We start from the raw sequence: 18,621 nt of genomic DNA, 5'->3' as shown, positions 1-18,621 counted from the left end.
ATTTATAGAATGTAAAAAAAGAAAACCAAGAACCAACGTGACAAAGACTAAATCTTGTGTTTGTATATAAATGACGTGTAGGTGTTATGAAGTTAGGGATAACACGATCAATAAGTCTAAATCCTTTTATAAGTAGATTTGTCTCAGTCGATCACTGATGTTGTCATTGTCATTTTACAAAGATCAGAAAAGACCTGTGATTTTTTTTATAAAACCTGACTCTATTTCTTGTGCATCATTTTAACACCTGAAAAGACCACAACTGACCAAGCAGATCAAGAAAGATAACTGTTTTGGGAGTGCAAGTCATACCTGAAGTATTCGTACATGTATGTTGTGTCTGTCTTGTTGTTTACAAGAAATAGGTGTTTTTAACACTTCAACACGAGTATTTGGTCCGGATTGTTAAACAAACACCTATTTAATATTTATGTATTTATCAGTTATTTTATTACAGCTCATGCGTGTCTAACATAGACGAAAATCGATACCACGAGATGAAATACCAAACGTAAATAATTAATTGTTCAAGGCTATGTCGTAACAATTTGTTTTTGTTTTAAACTTGGTATCATGGCAACCACAACAAGCAACAAAATGTGGCGTATACCACCCCTCCCTCCCTTTTCTACTTCACTTAATATTTGGTTATTTAAGGAATCCATTTTAGGACGTGGAGGAAAGTAAGAGTATCTGAAGAAAATCCACCGACCTGCGGTCAGTACCGGGCAACTGTCCCATATGACATTTTAACCACTTCGTCACAACATTTTCACTTACATGGTACATATTTAGCTACATGTAACACAAGATTCAATAGCGAATAAGATATACCATGTAGGAAATCGTGTAATTCGGGTTCATATTTAATTGCGATATCAAAATCGACCAAAAGATTATCGCAGCATTGGTCATGTTACAAAAGTCTGTATAGTTACCTGTCTACCTTGACAAAGAAAATATGTAGAAAATGATTAAGCTACTGGTACATCTACACATGATCCCCAACAACACTGTCAGGTTTCATTGAAATCGATAAAGTAGTTTAGGAGTTGTCCGATCAAGATTTGCGGACGTCCGACCAACCGAAAGACTGACCGGGTGATAGACAGACAGACCGGGTGATAGACAGAGAGACCGGGTGATTCCATGCCCCTTAGTTAGAACCATATATACATATACTATCCATTAAACCTGAAACAATATACGCTTTGACTAGGTTTGCGGAACGAACGCGTCAAAGCAATGATGCATTATGTATTTGGAATGGCGACTTTATTTTGGTGACAACTCAAATCGCTAGCAACAAACGATTTTCTGTAACCAACACGCCGGAACGTGACACTAATCCGTCGTTTACCTCTCTAGTATATCGCCATATACCGACAGTCAGGTAGCTTCTTTCCTAAAAGAATTTCGAGAAATTTTGTCGTCATGCAGCGACAAAGAGCATTTGTATGGGCTGCAATTGTTCTGTGCATTGTGGCCTTGTTGTTCCAATTCCTGGCGGTATGTCTCCCTCACTGGGAACAGCACAAGATTTCAGCAAAGAAAACTATTGTTCATGGTCTTTTTAACACATGTGAAATGTTGGACGACGACGATGACGATAAAGACGGTACGATTTGCTGGATGCATAGCACCATTCCAGGTATAAATATAGGAATAGATTATTTTACTTTTACTCAATGCATTCCTTACATTATATTTCAACTGATCAATCACATATTAACATACAATGTAATATATAACGTAGCTCTATGTAACGTCATTTTTAATTGGCTAAAACAAAGTTTGGAATTACGACCGATCCATGATACTCAATGCTTGTGGTACAATGTCTTAAGGAAATGTGTATGAAGCTGCATTATATATGAAGCAGCTTACCTATTAATGGCATGAGATGACGTTGATCAGAATTTAAAAAAAAACGTCACAAAGAATTTCCTATAATCCTCAATAAATATTTCCTATTATCCAGTGTTGTCCGCATTGTGCTGCCGTCCTATCATCTTTTTATATAGGATTTCAGCTCAAGTCGTATATCAAAAGCCAACGTCAGAAGAACTCTGACTACTAGAAATGGTAATTCTTACATCAGTATTGTAAATAACATGCGTGGATTACAGTTGGGTTGTATCTATTTGCAGCATGGCTGGATGTGACGAGGACATTCGAGATGTTCGGACTGATCCTGCTGTTTATCACAGCTATCCTGCTCACGCTTTATCTTCTGCTGATACAGTGGAAAATTGTACTTCACACGATCTTCATTGCCACTCTTTTCAATATCGGTAGGTCAAACATTAATGTTAAACCTCTGATGATTACACATTGTCTTTACATATGATTTATTTTCCTTCAGAATATTTAACTATAACATCCTTTTACAAAAGGAAAAAGTTAACAAGTAATACCAATATAGTCCTTCAATTTTTCAGATGAACCCGACTACAGCTATAAACGACTCTTACAACCTTCCATTACAATGGTATCCATTACATATCGATTAGCATGCTATTATTTTTCATCAATTTCCACACATATCTGACATCAAGTTTAAATCATTTATGTTTCTTCGATTCTAGTGTTCTTCCTCCTGATTGGTATTTCCGTATATGGACACAACGCTGACGGGGACCACCTCCACGTTGCCTATGCCTTCGCCGTGATCGCCACCATACTGACCATCGTCCCTCCTGTCCTGCTCATTGTGATGTGCTGCTGTAGGAGGAAGGATAACCTATGGATAGACCAGGACAGAGAGATGTGTGACAGGAACTACCTCACCCCTACAGAAATGCAGACCAGTGCGTCTAGAAGATCGTCTAAAGTAGGACCGATGTCTGACCTACAGGAACAGAGGGCAGCATCTAGGATGTCACAGCAAGCGGCAGACGGCCAGGAAAAGGAACCACTGCAGTGACGAGGAGCTATGGAATTAGGTTGGGGGGAGGTATAAAAACGGAAGGTATCGGGTAGGTAAGGGGTCTTACTCAGTAATATAAAACAGGGAATGGTTATAAAAATCGGAGGATGTTGGGAGAAAAAAAAGAAATTCTGGAGGTGGTGAGGATAAAGAAACAAGAAGATGATTGGTGGGAGGAGAATGTGGAAATCAGACTGCACGGCGGATAGGATATTGATGAGGGATAAGGAAAGAATTGAGACAATGTAGTGAGGAGAAGGATACGTATATAAGATAATGGGAGGAAGTAATATGGAAATAACAAAAAATATGTGGTTGGGGAGGATGTGAAATGATCTCTCTAAGACGTGTAATGTAGGATGAGAAGTGATGGGGTGGGGATGGGGTGTTACATAGTTAGATGGAAGTACCTCGCATGGCAACAAAACAAAAATGTGAGGCGGGGTATTCTAATACCAAACGTAGGACCGTTGGAGATCAAGATATGTGGGCGTTGCGACACTGAGGATATATGACAGCGAACTCGATAGGGACTATAATTAGGCTGTAGCTGTAAACCAAAAACAGTTTAATGCGAAACATTTGTTATTAGGGAAGGTACTTGAATATAACCATTGTAAATAACTACCGCGCTCAAAATTTATCTACTTACATGTACAGCTATTGTGATTGTACATAATAAGATAATTATGCTGAGGAATATGACTAAATGTGGAATAAATAACGACACAGACGGTCATTTCAACAAATGATGTCAATGCAGTATAATATGTTATGTATTTTATTAAGTAATCTCTGAATTTGTCTACATTATTATTGTATATTATCTTTTATACGTCCGTCATGTGCATTATCATTCGATATATTTTCAATAAGATACTTGATTTTGAATACTGTACCTAGATATGTTTTCGTTTGTATCATGTGTCGTGCGAGTATACACATCGTGCATCGAGATATATGTTGTAGCTGACACAGCCCATCCAGTCGTCACGGCTTGATGAAGCGTATTATTGATCGCGTAATGTTTCTTTATGTTTGGTAATTAGCAAATACCCGCCATTGTTCTCAACACATTAAACATTTTCATTAACCGGTAATGATAGACATCACTGATGATTTACTTTCAGGCATGAACTTTTACAACAGTTATAAATAAACTAATACAGTCTATAAAATCAACTTATGAAACAACATTTTATTGATATGTAACTATTTATATCAACTTCAGTGATCTGAACCAATTCATAAAATCAATGTAGTTGATCTGAAAAAAATTCTGATGTCAACTTCATTGCTCTGAAAAATCTATAAAATAAAATTTATCAATCTCAACCTATAAAATCGATTTCATTTAATCTTAAAGTATTTATCGTCTGGTAGTGTCATATGCGTTGCGTCTCATCAGAACAAATGGAGCTCTTGCTCATTTCATATTTCTATCTTAGTAAAGCGTACTAACAAAGAAGTCATTAATTTTGATCTGGTTTATGAAATTTACGTCTTGTTAACAGGCGATAGTGTCATTTAAAGGCTGCCTCCCAACATGAGTTACAATGTGAATACATGTGGGTTTTTATAGCTACGTTGTATTTGTGTTGTGTCTCCGAAGACATCTAACAAGCACAATCACATTATATTGACAACGTGCAAACCTATTGTCCTACTCCCTTTATACTATGAGCAGAAACTTCCACTTTTATGGACTATGGTATGTTTCGCCTAGGGGACTTAATCTACAGCATACCTCACAGGGGCGAGCGTTCAACAAAAGGCCAAAAGTGAGGCGGTGTCAAGGGAAACGTTGGGAAGAGCAAAGTTAGTAAGTAGGAAGGACAAGAGGCCGATTGGCCTTAGCGGTCACCTGAGTTCGGATACAGAATAAAACAAAGACACACAAACATTATATCTTGGCCCATAATGCCTTTGTAATCAGTCCGTGATCTCATAAATTTGACTTTTTAATCTATGAAGAGTATTTGGTTACAAGATTTTTGAAATTTTAGCCAATTTGACCGCTCTGGGGTCAGCCAGGAACCCCTCAGGCCCTTGGGGGCCAGTCGTGGAAAAGAGGCTTCAATGGCCAACCATACTGATTATTCTGATAACATTTGACCGATTTCCTGTTACAAATAATCAAAGAATGCTCAAAAATGTGTTTTTCTTATATAAACTTTAGTAAACTTGACCCCGTCGCCAGGGGAAAATGTTAGATCATAGGCTCACATAATTCGTCATTTTGTAAAGGACCTAAAGGCCATTCCATCTATAAAAAGAATTCGATTCTACCATTTCTGAAATTTCAGAAGATATTTATAGTTTTAACATATGTGACAAATTTTTGCCTCACCCAAAGGCCCCTGGGAGGCTGGGACCATATTATTCAGAATTTTGGTTGACTTTTAGCCATGGAAGGTTTCTGCGTTATTTTCTACAAATTTGGTTTAGCAGTTTTGAGAAGAAGTCAAAAATATAAATTGTTTATCGCAATACGACGCACGTCCGAACGACGATGGACAAAAGGCGATTAGAATAGGTCACTTGAGGTGACCTTAAAAGTTTAAATCACAGATTTTTACGACCATGCATTAGGGGATGAACGCCCTACCTGCAGGACAGAGAAAGTCACTAAGCTATAATTTGGTTAGGTGTATTAGGCTTAATGTTATATTAGCAGCCATGTGTGCAATGTACTAATAAGAGCCTATACAGTATCAGATCAGACATGGAAAAGAAAAGAACAGATATGATCCTAAAGGAGGGTGGTTAAGCTATTTAAGTTTGTTGTAAGAGAAAACATTAAGCAACACCTACATTGCAAGTATGATGAGAAAATTGTGCCTGCTGCCTCATTGCATGACCGGAAAAGGCGACTAAATCTGGGATCTCAATTCTAGTGACTACTTAGATCAAAACATATTGGATTTCTGTCTCAAATATTATAGAGAAGGTTTTTTTTTCATGAAAACTTTCTCTGTCACTACAAACCAGTTAATAATAATTAGATAATATTCTCTTATGGTGAACACTAGATGTTAAATACATGTTATTGTCTGGTAAAGTCACGAGATAAAGGTTCCATATTTCATCGTCTTTTACGATCATGCAGCAGGCACAATTCTAATAAAATGCTTGCAATGCAGGCGTTGCTTAAGATTATCTCATAAAACAAACTTAAATAGCTTAAATATTTGCTTTATATATAGAAAATCCAGCATATACATAATTGACAGAATATACCTTTAATTTCATATGACCTCATTCATCCCCGTCACCCAGCTCATATGACCATAAGCTGCCATCATCTTAACCAGATCATTATAGAACCTAAATAAAGCTCTAAACGTCACTCTGAAGCTATGAATGGATGAAAATGTAACCAATGAAATTAAGATTCCAAATTTAGTCGCCTTTCACGATCATGCAGTGGGACAGCAGGCATAATTCCTAACATCCTACCTCAGTGATGGCGGTGCTTGAAATTAAGCTAATAAAACAAGTCTAAATAATTTTGATGATGAATTGAAAGATGACGATGATGATGTTTTTATTGAAATATGATGATGATGATGATGATGATGATGATGATGATGATGATGATAATGATGATGATGGTGATGATGATGATATATTAAACGATGATGATGATGATGATGATGTTGATGATGATTTGAAACGATGATGAGGATGAAGATGATGATGATATATTGAATAATGAAATAACGGAAGATGAAGTTAAAAACAGCGAATCGGGCAATTAAAAAAAATGGTAAATGCCCCTGGTTATGACAAAATATTGAATGAATATTTAAAACATTCACCTCCAGAAATGGTTACTAATTTATTGTAAACCTTTTTAATATTGTTCTTAACTCTGGGTATCATACCGGAAGATTGGACAATTGGAGTAATTAATCCTATATATAAAAATAAAGGTAGACCCACAGATCCCCGATAACTACAGGCAATCATCCTTATAAGCTTGTTTAGGAAATCTTTTTTAATTCTATAATAAATCAACCGCCTAAATCTTTAATGTAAAGCAAAAGCAAATTCTTTCTATTAATCAAGCAGGATTCCGTAAAGATCATTCAACAGGTCGATAATATTTTTATTTTACATATGTTGATATCTTTTTTACCTGAATAGTGGAAAAAACACTTACTGGAACATTCATAGATTTTAGAAAAGCTTCTCGATACGGTTTTGGCGAGCTGGACTATGGATGAAACTTCAAAAATCACATATTAAAGGCAATGTATTTACTGTTATCAAGAATATGTATAATAATTAAATCAAGTCATGTGTTAAACATAACTGGAAAAGTATCAGATTTTTTCCCGTGTTTAATTGGTGTAAGACAAGGCGAAAATCTTTCCCCAATACTATTTTTGCACTATTCTTAAATGATTTAGAAACTTTTTTTAAGTCTATGAAAAGCGTTCACTCTCTCAAATATAACTGAAGATTATATCATCTGAGTTACAACTTTTGTTGAAATCTTCGTCTTGTTAATATATGCCGATGATTACACTTCTGTTTGCAGAAACCCCCGAAGGACTTCAAAAAGCGTTAGATATTTTTCCAAAATTATTGTGATATTTGGAAACTGAAGGTAAATGTCGACAAAACTAAAGTTATGATTTTCTGTAAGCGGAAGTCAACACAAAAAGTCTTGAGTTTTATTTGCGAGATGCAACACTTGAAATTGTGGATAATTCTATATATCTTGGTGTAATATTTAATTACAATGGAAACTTTTTAAAAGCAAAATTACGACTTATGGATCAAGCGCAAAAATCCCTTTTTGCATTATATAAAAAAAATTCGTAACCAGAGCTATTCCAATTGACTTACAATTAAAGATTTTTGATTCGGTAGTTGAGCCAATTCTCCTGTACGGCTCGGAAGTCTGGGGGTTTGAAAAACTTAAAGAAACTAGAACAAGTGCATTTGAAATTTTGTAAAAGGATATTGAGAGTGAGATCTAGCACTCCTAATTTCATGGTATATGGAGAAACTTGGTCGGTTTCCATTGGAATTAAATATCAAACTTCGAATGGCTCGGTTTTGGAATAAATTGTTAAGTAATGATGAAAAATTAAGTAGTATTTTAATGAAGTTAGCTCTTTGTCTACAAGAAAAATGGAACTCATTCCTTCAAGTGGATTAACAAAATTAAGAGTATATTTGATGAAACTGGTTTTTTCATATATATTTGATAATAAAAATTATCATGCCTAAGATGTTTTTCAAACACTATTTAAAACAAAGGCTCCAAGACCAGTTTATCCAAAACTGGTTTTCTGATGCCCACAACTCATCGAGAGGACAATTCTATTTGATTTTTAAAACTGAATTTAAATTTGAGAAGTATTTGACAATATTGTCCGAAAATAACAGATTGCAAATAACCAAAATACGTACCTGTAACTTAAAGTTTCCCATTGAAACAGGCAGATGGCGAAATATTACCTAAAGAAGATAGACTTTGTAATATATGCTTGGAACATGTTGGAAATGAGTTTCATTATTTGTTTGTTTGTAATAAATGCGGTTGAGTCCAAAATTTGCAAAGAAAGTATATTCCAAAACTACTTCCGAATTAACCCAAATGATAATAAGATGAAAGGTTAATATCAGTTTGTAATAAGAGTGTCCTAAATGGACTCTCCCCTTTTTCTTAAAAAACTTAATCCTCTACTATTATCGTAATGATGATGCTACTATGAAATCAAAATATTCTACATTTATGATTTAGGTTTTTTTTTCTTATTGCACCCATGAATGAAATATTTATACTTTGTGTTTCGTACATGTGAAATGTAAAAATGTTGAGAGTAATTGCTATATAATAATGTCTTAATGTTATGTACATATACTTGTCCATCCTGACATGCTTATACACTTGTATTTGTTTTATCCCTCATGTTACACATTATAATGTGTCTGGGTGTAAAAATAAAATCGTTGAAAATCGACAACACAACCCACAGGAAACTATGCCCAAGGTACCCAACTCGTAAAGTGCTACTCCACCATCCCACGCATTCGGCACGCCCAATCGACGACGCCCCCGCAAGCGAGGGCGGTTTTGAGTCCACCCCTTGATAGATACCGCTAGGGGTGCGAGGAGGAACTATACAGTGACTCTGACGATGAAACACCGGGGACATTGTCCGAATAAATCAATCAAAGTTACATTTGTTAATGTATGTAGGTGTATCATCAAAACTGAGATCACCAAATTTGATTTACTTATCCAATCGTACGACATATTGATTTTGTGCCGAAAGTAAAATGGATGAATTTGATGTATAAGGTTTACCACATGGCTATGAGTAATTTCTGTAAAAACATGTCTAAAGAGGTCGAAAAGAAAATCGGGTGCATTCGATGAAGTATTATATAAATAAGAAGAGTTGAAAACTCATTTACAATTCCACCAAACTCCATCTGATTTTATACAGTGGATGATATTGCCTAAAACATTAACTAATAAGGATTTTGATATACTTTTAGGTTGTGTTTACATTCCTCCTGAAAACTCGAAACATTCATCAGCCGATTGTTTTGAAGAAATTGAAAACGAAATGATTGATATTGCTGACGGTAATTGTAAATTTGCTTTTGTTGGTGACTTTAATGCCAAAACACAATGTAACAATGATTATATACAGCCTGATGATACTCTTATTGATGTTTTAGATATCAATTCTAATGATGAACTCTATAAATACTTTTTATGATCTACAAAATCTAAGTGATGCTGGGTATTTTCGTTACAGCGAACAAGTCAGTGTAAAGGAAGAATTAATAGTTTTGGCTATAAACTCCTAGAGTTTTGTAAAAATAATAATATATTCATTGCTAATGGTCGGATTGGGAAAGACATATTTATTGGAAAAGTTACATGTAACGAAACTAGCGTGATTGACTATCTACTACTTTCATCTGATTGTTTCAAGCACATATCTAACTTCGAAGTATTTGATTTTGACCACTTATTTTCGGATGTTCACTGTAGACTTGAATTTTGCGTCTCTAACAAAATGGATATAGCTAGAACAAACAGAGAAGATATAGTGAACACTTCAGCAAATAATTATATAAAATGGAATAATGAAAAATTAATGGCTTATGTTAACCATATCAAAAGAAGATGCGTTAGGTAGTCTTCAAGATATCATGGGAAAATTGGACAGGTTAGTAGTTAAGCCGAATGAGCTAGTCACCGCTTCTGAAAATAGACAATGTTGTAAATGATTTAAGTATATTATTCAAAAATTCGGCGAAGCATATTTTTTGCGGAAAGAAAACATCCCACCATTCATTTAGATGTAAAAAATAAATAAACTTTGGTTCACTAATGAATGTCATCTTCAAAGAATTTTATTTCACCAGGCTAAAAGATGTTATAATCATGATAAACCTCTACAAAACAATACTACCCCTTAAGAATATATCATACTTGTAAAGAATAAAGAAAAACTTTGTATAAATTTTATAGAATTCACCAAGAGAAAATTGAAAGGGAATTACGAACGTATCCAAATCAGAGCCCAGAACATTTTTAAATATCCTCAATAAAATTGACGGAACTAGTAAACAAAATATTATTGATAAATCCATAGAAGATTTGTATGATTATTTCAAAAATTTAAACAAGGGAGATAACTCTAATAATAGCTTTGATGGCGAAATTGTTGATGGGGTATTTCATGATTTATTAAATAACGAAATTACTGAGGATGAAATAACTTGTTCTATTGCCGGTTTAGTAATAATAAGGCTCCGGGTCATGATGGAATTCTAAATGGATACTTTAAATCCACCGCAGGAATTCTTATGCCATTATATTGTAAGATATTTAATATCATATTTGATACGGGGCTTCATTCCAAGCTCATGGAAAATAGGGGTTATAAAACCATATATATAAGCGTTAAGGGGATCCTAATAATTTAGATAATTATATAGAGCAATAAGTCTTGTTTCTGGTCTCGGTAAAGTTTTTACATCCATATTAAATTGTAGACTAAACAAAATGGTTGATGAAATAAACTTGATAACTTCTGCCCAGGCAGGATTCAGGAAAAAATATTCTACAAACTGATAATATTTTTATTCTACATGTTCTAACTTCTATCTATTTCTCACTTGGTAAAAAACTGTTCTGTTCGTTTGTTGATTTTAGAAAAGCTTTTGAATCAGTTTGGAGACTCGGTTTATGGCAAAAAGTTCAAAGAAGCAATATAACTGGGAAAATGTTTATTAAGCAATAATTAATCTACATGAAAATACAAAAATCCTTTGTCAAATAAATGGAAATGATGTATCTGATATGTTTGCTTGCAACGTCGGTGTAAAGCAAGGAGAAAATTTGTCACCTTTCTTATTTGCTATTTTTCTTAATGATATTGAAAGTTTTTTTTTGAAGAGCATGGTGTCAATTGTTTGAATGAATATAAAAGATTTAGGTAATACTATTGGAATGTATAATAAAACTATTTGTAATTCTTTATGCAGATGATACAGTTACAATGGGCTGAATCAGTTAAAAACAATCTACAGTCAGCCTTAAATAAATTTGAAATTTATTGTGAAAGATTGAGCAACTTGAAGTAAAACCTACAGTATAAGACATAATAAAATGCTATATTCATTAAAAGAAGGTAAGTCTAAGAAATCGTCACTCATTTTCACATTACTTTAACAAATGAGATCTGAATCGTTTTAGATTCGTTTTTTCTTATCTCAAGCGAATAATCGTGTAATTTATAATGGGGAGTTTTCATAAAACGAAAAGTGTAAAACTGTATGGAGACAGCTCTAAGCGAAAAGCTGGAATGTATGCCTGTTTACAAGTAAAAATAAGAACGATTCCCTCTTCCTAGTTAGATCTTTCAGTTTTACGATTATACTGATTACCTTGTAGTTATCACAATATTGATGTAACTCAGATAGAAGTATAGGGGTTTAATCCGAAATATTAGTTACAGCTATAGAAATGGCATTCATTTGACAGTTTTGTAATACGTATACTCGGCGTTAGGAAAAAGTACGTGTATAATTACACATGGTATATGGTGAATTAGGGCGAGATTCCCTCACTATATAGAGGTTAAAAACAGAATTATTATGTTCCGGCACAAATTGATTACTACTGATAATCTTTCAAGTAATATATATATATCGTTGTTGTTAAACTTGGAAACAAATAATATCATGGAATTCAAATGGATGCATAATGTTAAAAATATATTTTTTTGAAGAAACTGGTTTGAATTATATATGGTACTTCCAGAATGTATGTACATATAATAGAGAATATTTTAAAATCTATCGTAAAACAAAGATTACAAGATCAATTTGTACAAAAATAGGTTTAATGATATAGAGAATTCATCAAGAGGTCGTACTTATTCTATTTTTAAAAGTCATTTTGAATTTGAAAAGTATCTTGTGAAACTAAAGCCAATAGATAGATAAAGATGGACGGGTAGAAACCTGAAGATATAAATAGAAACTTGTAATCTATGTTTTAAATGATTGTAATCTATGTTTTACTGATATTGGAAATGAATATCATTATTTGTTTTCAATGCAGTAATGAAATGGTGAAACGTTTAAGAGAAATGTATATACCAAGTTACTATTATAGAAACCATAGTGTTATCAAAATGAAAGGCCTGTTTACTATATGTAACATTATGTTCTGACAAATATATGTTAGTTTTTGAAAAAAAAAATGAAAAACTTTTGATTGAGCATGTACATCACTAATACATATTGTAATGCACTGTTGCGCTATTGGCCCAATATACTTGTATGTTTATATTATGTTATAGTGACCTCCTGTTACATACTTGTATGTCTGAGAGTGAAAATAAAATCTGAAATCTTGATAAACTGTAAGGTTTAAGACAATGAAGAATTGAATATAGGCAAACATGTGGCAAAAAAAAGTGGTGGCAGTCGTCATATGATCTTAGCTGTTCATAGGACTTAAGGTCAACTCAATCATCAGCCCGATCAGTACCCACAGTACTGAGACAATAATAGAACAATCCAGAGAAATTGATTGAAAACAGTCACTTTCTACATCTTTATTAATTAGCATGACGGTGAGAAAGAATGGGACATGTACATCTACACGAATTTCATATTCGATAAACATCATAGCCAAAATTGTATACACAGATACTTACAGTCTTGTTACTACTACACAACACTCATTAGTTATCAATTCACATGATTTATGATAGTGCTTGGCGACAAACAGTTATACATACGTCACATGTGGTGAATCGTCCATGGAGTAGATTATCATATGTATTTTACTGTATTGCTAATGTATACTTATTATAGGAAATAACTTCAACAAAAGTGTAATGGGTACACACTAGTCATTAGTCCAATCCGTTTGTGTCATAACATAACCCCTTAACATGGCATCTTTGTATTGATTGTCATGCTAGTAAAAATGTTTACATGGTACTTATGTCAAATGGAGTTGTCACTATATATACAACACAACAATCAAATTTCTGGTTAATTTAATTGGCAGTCCCTGCATAACGGTTTCTAATACATGTAAGATGGTGAGGGATCAATCGGATTACAAACGACATGCTTTGAATTTGGACATAACCGATTCGAAGTCAGTCAAATTGTATAGGTAAGAAAGCTATCGTTTAAAGTCTACATCTTCGTACCCATGGTGAAATCCTTCTGTAACTAGCCCAATGTTCTATAACTAAACCCAGAAAGTGTAATCTTCTCTTACTGAATATCCTGGTATTCCCACATCACAACAACCGACCCATGTTATGTAGTGTTCACACGGCGATAATAGGGTAGGAATATAAGTCATTATAAATTTTTAAAAATTGACTTCTATGTCCCTGATTGCATCAACATTAATAACTGTAGTATTACTTCCTAAACTGTTGTTGTTGTCTACAAATTGCTGTGGTGAATTATTGATAGAAAATACAACCTCCCTGCTACCTTAATTTCTCACAGGGTATCGATAATGAGGGCAATGATGCGAGAACGGCTTTTATTCTCGATGGGCTGCTAATTTTACCATTCTTCGCGAAGGCTTTGGAGAGATCAGCAGTTTTCTCAGATACGCTTTCCTAGGTATTCTGGTGGATAGATACTGAGAAAAAGTCCAGATGAAGCAGTGTCGATGTCGTGTTTTGAGATTGGAATATTATTATGTCTGAAATAAATTTAGGATGACTAGGTGTCCATGTTTGTTTAGGACATTGAGGTGATTACTTACTGAGATGAAGTCCGTTTTTTATATTTAATTTTGTTTTGGACACAACTGTGAAGTGTTACTGAGAAGACAATTATGTCGTCATTGTTATCAAACATTAATATTGTGACAAGATTTTACTGAAATTAAGCCACAAAAACGACGGATACAACTTTTTAAAGAATTAACCCCCCCAAAAAAACATTTGCTCGCTTTGTGTCGGACATTGTGGTTACAATGTTACTGAAGCCTAGAAGACCATGTGTCCGCCTCAGTCTAGGACATTACCGTGAGTTGTGCTGAAATGGAGCCTAGAAGACCACGTGTCCGCCTCAGTCTAGGACATTACCGTGAGTTGTGCTGAAATGGAGCCTAGAAGACCATGTGTCCACTTCAGTCTAGGACATTACCGTGAGTTGTGCTGAAATGGAGCCTAGAAGACCATGTGTGGTTGCCGCGGTTTTTGTGGCCCTCGCATCCCTGTGCCTACACACACACTAGCTGTGGCACTCCCTTTCTGGCAGGTGTCCACTGTCTCCCTCTGGTGACATTACACAAGGACTCTGGACCACATGTTTAACGGACGCCGGCTGGTCAGAATGTCAAAGTTTCTCCTCACCAGACGGTAAGGATGCCCATTCACAGATAGTGAAAAAAATGATTAATGAATTTGATCCCACCTGAACATGAGAGGATTGTTGCTAAAAGTGTAATGGTCATCATTTTTATTTTAATATACAATCACACTGTATGAGTTCTATTCTGGGCAACGTTATTTTTAATTGCTTGTAATACTTAAAAAACAACCTTAAAACTTAAACTATCATCATTCTATTGTACAAATCGTTCTGACTGAAGCACAACCGTCGCTCTTGTTTTCGTATCTGATTATATCAGATACGTAAGGTGACAGAAGTCTTGCTCCTTCCTTCAAAATCACCTAAATCTGTTTCGATATGCTATATTGTCAATAGGACAGCCGTTTACCCTTTGCATAACGTTTGAGACAAAAATGGTCGAGTTGAAATATTCAATAAACAATTGGTTTATTTGTCTTTATCGATTTGATATTGTAAGGATTGTTACCTTTACAAGATTAAATCCAATCTTGTATCGAGTATTATCATTGCTTTCAAATGATGTGATCATCTAACGAGTCACAAAAACATGGGTTTTTTAAGAGGCCAATATAGCGGTGTTATAATTTTCTCAGAGAAAATAAAGTCCCTCAAATTGCCTGGAATTTTACAGGATTAGATTATACAGAAAATGGGTACATTGTGAATGGATTAATGAATTAAAGATTTTCCCACGGCTATGGAATTGTAAAAAAGGTCTTCTCAGTTACATCACTTAGCATATAAAATCTATTAAAATCAGTCCTTAATTGAAGATTAAGACAAAGATGTGATTTATCTATTTCCACATTACAGGATGGCTGTTGATCGTAAGAACGGTAGAGGTCATGTCCTTAATCCTCCTGCTTCTGGCCGTTATTGCCATATTTGTGCATCTTCTGGACATTGTTTGGAAGGATATTCTCCATGGTATGACCGTCGTTACTCTGCTAATGGTCGGTAAGTTCACAAATGTTAACGAAATAAATGTATAAATGATATATGCATGTACGTGTCTTATATAATGTGTTTGTTTTATCACGGAGACACGCCAGTGGTGAAAGTCTGAAATCCTAGGCATACACACAGAAACGTGCACGGAGTGATGTAATTATTTTATAAAACAAATCAATATCAAGGCATCAAAAATTTACAAATGTCATTTGTGTGCAAAGGTGAAATGGACACAATATTTACGCTTTTGTCAATCAAATTTGTTAATGGTTGGAGTAAATGTCATAGACACTAGTAAACAAAGTTGCATGGCTATTTGGTGAACGACATACGATGCCAATCTGTTTTTCAAACGGTTTCATTTATTTTGTTGCATGTTGTATCAATATGAACAAGCACCACAACCTAAGCGTTTACTCATGCAAGGTTTTACATTAAAAACTTTTACATTTATAAACTGTCGATTTCACTAATCAATTTCCTTTTGAAATAATGGAAGATACAGAAATAGCATTTTTTTAATTAAATATAATTTATATGATTCTCAAATACATTTTTAATTGAAACGTATCATTTTATATCTAAAAATGCTTACATTGGTGTTGCTAGCTGACTTACTTTTTTGTTTCCTATTGCAATATGGTTGCTGAAATTAAAAGTGATTTCTACGTCATTTGTCGGAAGAACAAAATGATGCAGATTGAATAATACGTAAAAAGTAATTTACAATTAAAAACAGATTCGTTTGTTGGAACAGATGTACAGTTGATACCTGTGAGAATGTATTGTTTTTACTCTGAACACTATCACTATCATTACATGGGTTACATATAAGATAAGAAATGTTGACATTAAATAGTAGCAGAGATACATAAATAAATATATGCATACAAGCATGAATAAGATAAATAAAAGGGCTTTACAATATAATATGGACGTGTCGATAGGTTTTGTTTATATAATTGAGTGTTCTCAGTATTAGATCTTAAAGTGGAAATGTTATTATTGTACAAATAATAAGGTTGTTTATTTATTTTTCAGTCCTATTAATCATCATAGGCCTAGTGATTTATGGAGGGAATAGTCCAACAGGACTCCACGCGTGCTTCATCCTAGCAGTGATCGCAGCTATACTTGCTTTGATTGCTGCCATTTTACTTCTTATTGGTTGTCATTGCTGCAATTGTTGTCCCGGAAGTAGGAATCATGGTCACCATGAAAACGTGATACATAGAGAGTCAACGATTGTTTCAAATGCTACGTCCCGTGCGACTGAACGGGAACCAACTAAGGCGTGGTCCGAGGATGAAACTCCATTCACAAGAAATTCCTCGGTGCTGTCGTGGAAAAGCTCGTCTAAAATACGACCTGAGTACTCTAACGTACGACAAGACACTGATATACGCAAGGAATACAACAGAACTCAGAATCCTAGCTCGAAACGGACATTAACGCCAGTCACAACTTTTCATGACGATGAGAAGGAAGGATGTTGTAAATGCTGTGCCTTCTTCTGTTTGTTTTCATGCTGTGGTTGTTGTCGTTGCGGCAAAAGGAAGACAGAACGAATAAGGATTGAATCGACAAAAGAAGATATAGTATGTAATGCATGTGGACAGCAGCCGTACAAACGCGTTACATATACAGACAGATCAACATCGATTTCTTCTTTTCGACAAGCTGAAAAGTTAACACAGTCACCGGGTATTAAGATCTACAACGAACAAATTACAGCAGGGACACATATTGCTCACGTGCACGATAACAAGACTGTACGCAAGCATGTCGTGATGATGGCGAATACCAACGACAGTAGAAACCTGATTTTGGACAATAGGTCTACATGTATGACACCGGAGTATGAGGACAGAGAGCGGAACCGGAAAGGCAATGTCCACAAATGTAAACCCGTTCCTTGTAGTCGTGTTATTGCTGCTAATGTCTTTGGTGTAAACCAAGGTCCACATGCACCCTGTCCGTACTCTATGTATTGTTGTCGCTGTAAGCACACGCCACAAATCAAGTCAAAAGAGAAAACCTCCAATGAGGAAAAGACAGGGCGAAGGGATGATTATTTGTGTGATTGTCAGATTGGGGACATTGCCTTGTGTGATAAATGCATTGTCAAGCGAAATATAAAATCCGACGCCACACAGAATAATAATCAAAGACAAACACATCAAACGATGAGACAGAATGAACGTGTACATCAGTCAAATGTAGGTGTGGGCTCTAAGAAAACCCGCACCAAGACTGATAAAGAAACATCGACCAGTCGTGCCGAGGATGAAAAACGAGTAGTCTTCAATACACAGCCGTCTAGCAATGACGATTCATCTGAATTTCATTTCTCAGACAACGATAACGTATCACGAAACACAAATAAAGAATACCTATTTTCTGACAATGATAGAGATTATGCATACGATTAATGTCAGCGAGGAGGGTGAAGAGAACGACGACGACTGCTACGACGACCAACATCCTCAATTACCAATGATGCGGTTAGTCCAGAGAGGGGGGGGGGGGGGGGGGGTTTGATGGTAACACTCCAATATCGGGACCGGAGGAAACCAAAACGACACTAAAAACAACACCAAACCACCTGGTAATGAATCACCGATACAAACATGTATGGTAAAGGTAAAAACCCAAAACAGTCGAGACACAAACGGTAGTAAAACTCCAAAAACCAAAGAGATATGAACCGACAACGCAAGACCAACCTGCTGACAGAGAAATACCTGAAATGGATGATTGAATAAGCCTCAGAGACCAGTGGAAAGCCCTAACAAGGAATTACGCATTATAGTGGTAGAAAACCTTCATGAAACCTGATACAATCAGGATCC

General features: G+C 35.0%; 1 protein-coding gene and 1 pseudogene across 1 annotated transcript; both read left to right on the top strand.

Annotated features, from left to right (window-relative positions):
* The first annotated feature begins 1,342 nt into the window (after window positions 1–1,342).
* LOC138328752 (uncharacterized) lies at window positions 1,343–3,766 on the top strand. The gene is made up of 3 exons (XM_069275500.1): window positions 1,343–1,651; window positions 2,151–2,294; window positions 2,589–3,766. Exons 1-3 carry the CDS (start codon window positions 1,435–1,437, stop codon window positions 2,924–2,926), a joined length of 699 nt encoding a protein of 232 aa, XP_069131601.1. The 5' UTR covers window positions 1,343–1,434; the 3' UTR covers window positions 2,927–3,766.
* A 10,658-nt stretch (window positions 3,767–14,424) lies between these two features.
* On the top strand, window positions 14,425–18,201 carry LOC138328909 (uncharacterized; annotated as a pseudogene).
* The last annotated feature ends 420 nt before the right edge of the window (window positions 18,202–18,621 follow it).

Source organism: Argopecten irradians, chromosome 8, assembly GCF_041381155.1.
Source record: "Argopecten irradians isolate NY chromosome 8, Ai_NY, whole genome shotgun sequence".
NCBI lineage: Eukaryota > Metazoa > Mollusca > Bivalvia > Pectinida > Pectinidae > Argopecten > Argopecten irradians.
This window is presented reverse-complemented; position numbering and strand designations above follow the sequence as displayed.

Bases quoted from the DNA above. Each gene is read 5' to 3' on its own strand.
- LOC138328752 (XM_069275500.1), top strand. From the start codon at position 1,435: ATGCAGCGACAAAGAGCATTTGTATGGGCTGCAATTGTTCTGTGCATT. The intron at 1,652-2,150 runs GTATAAATATAG...ATCTATTTGCAG, and splicing joins GATGCATAGCACCATTCCAG to CATGGCTGGATGTGACGAGG. The intron at 2,295-2,588 runs GTAGGTCAAACA...CTTCGATTCTAG, and splicing joins TGCCACTCTTTTCAATATCG to TGTTCTTCCTCCTGATTGGT.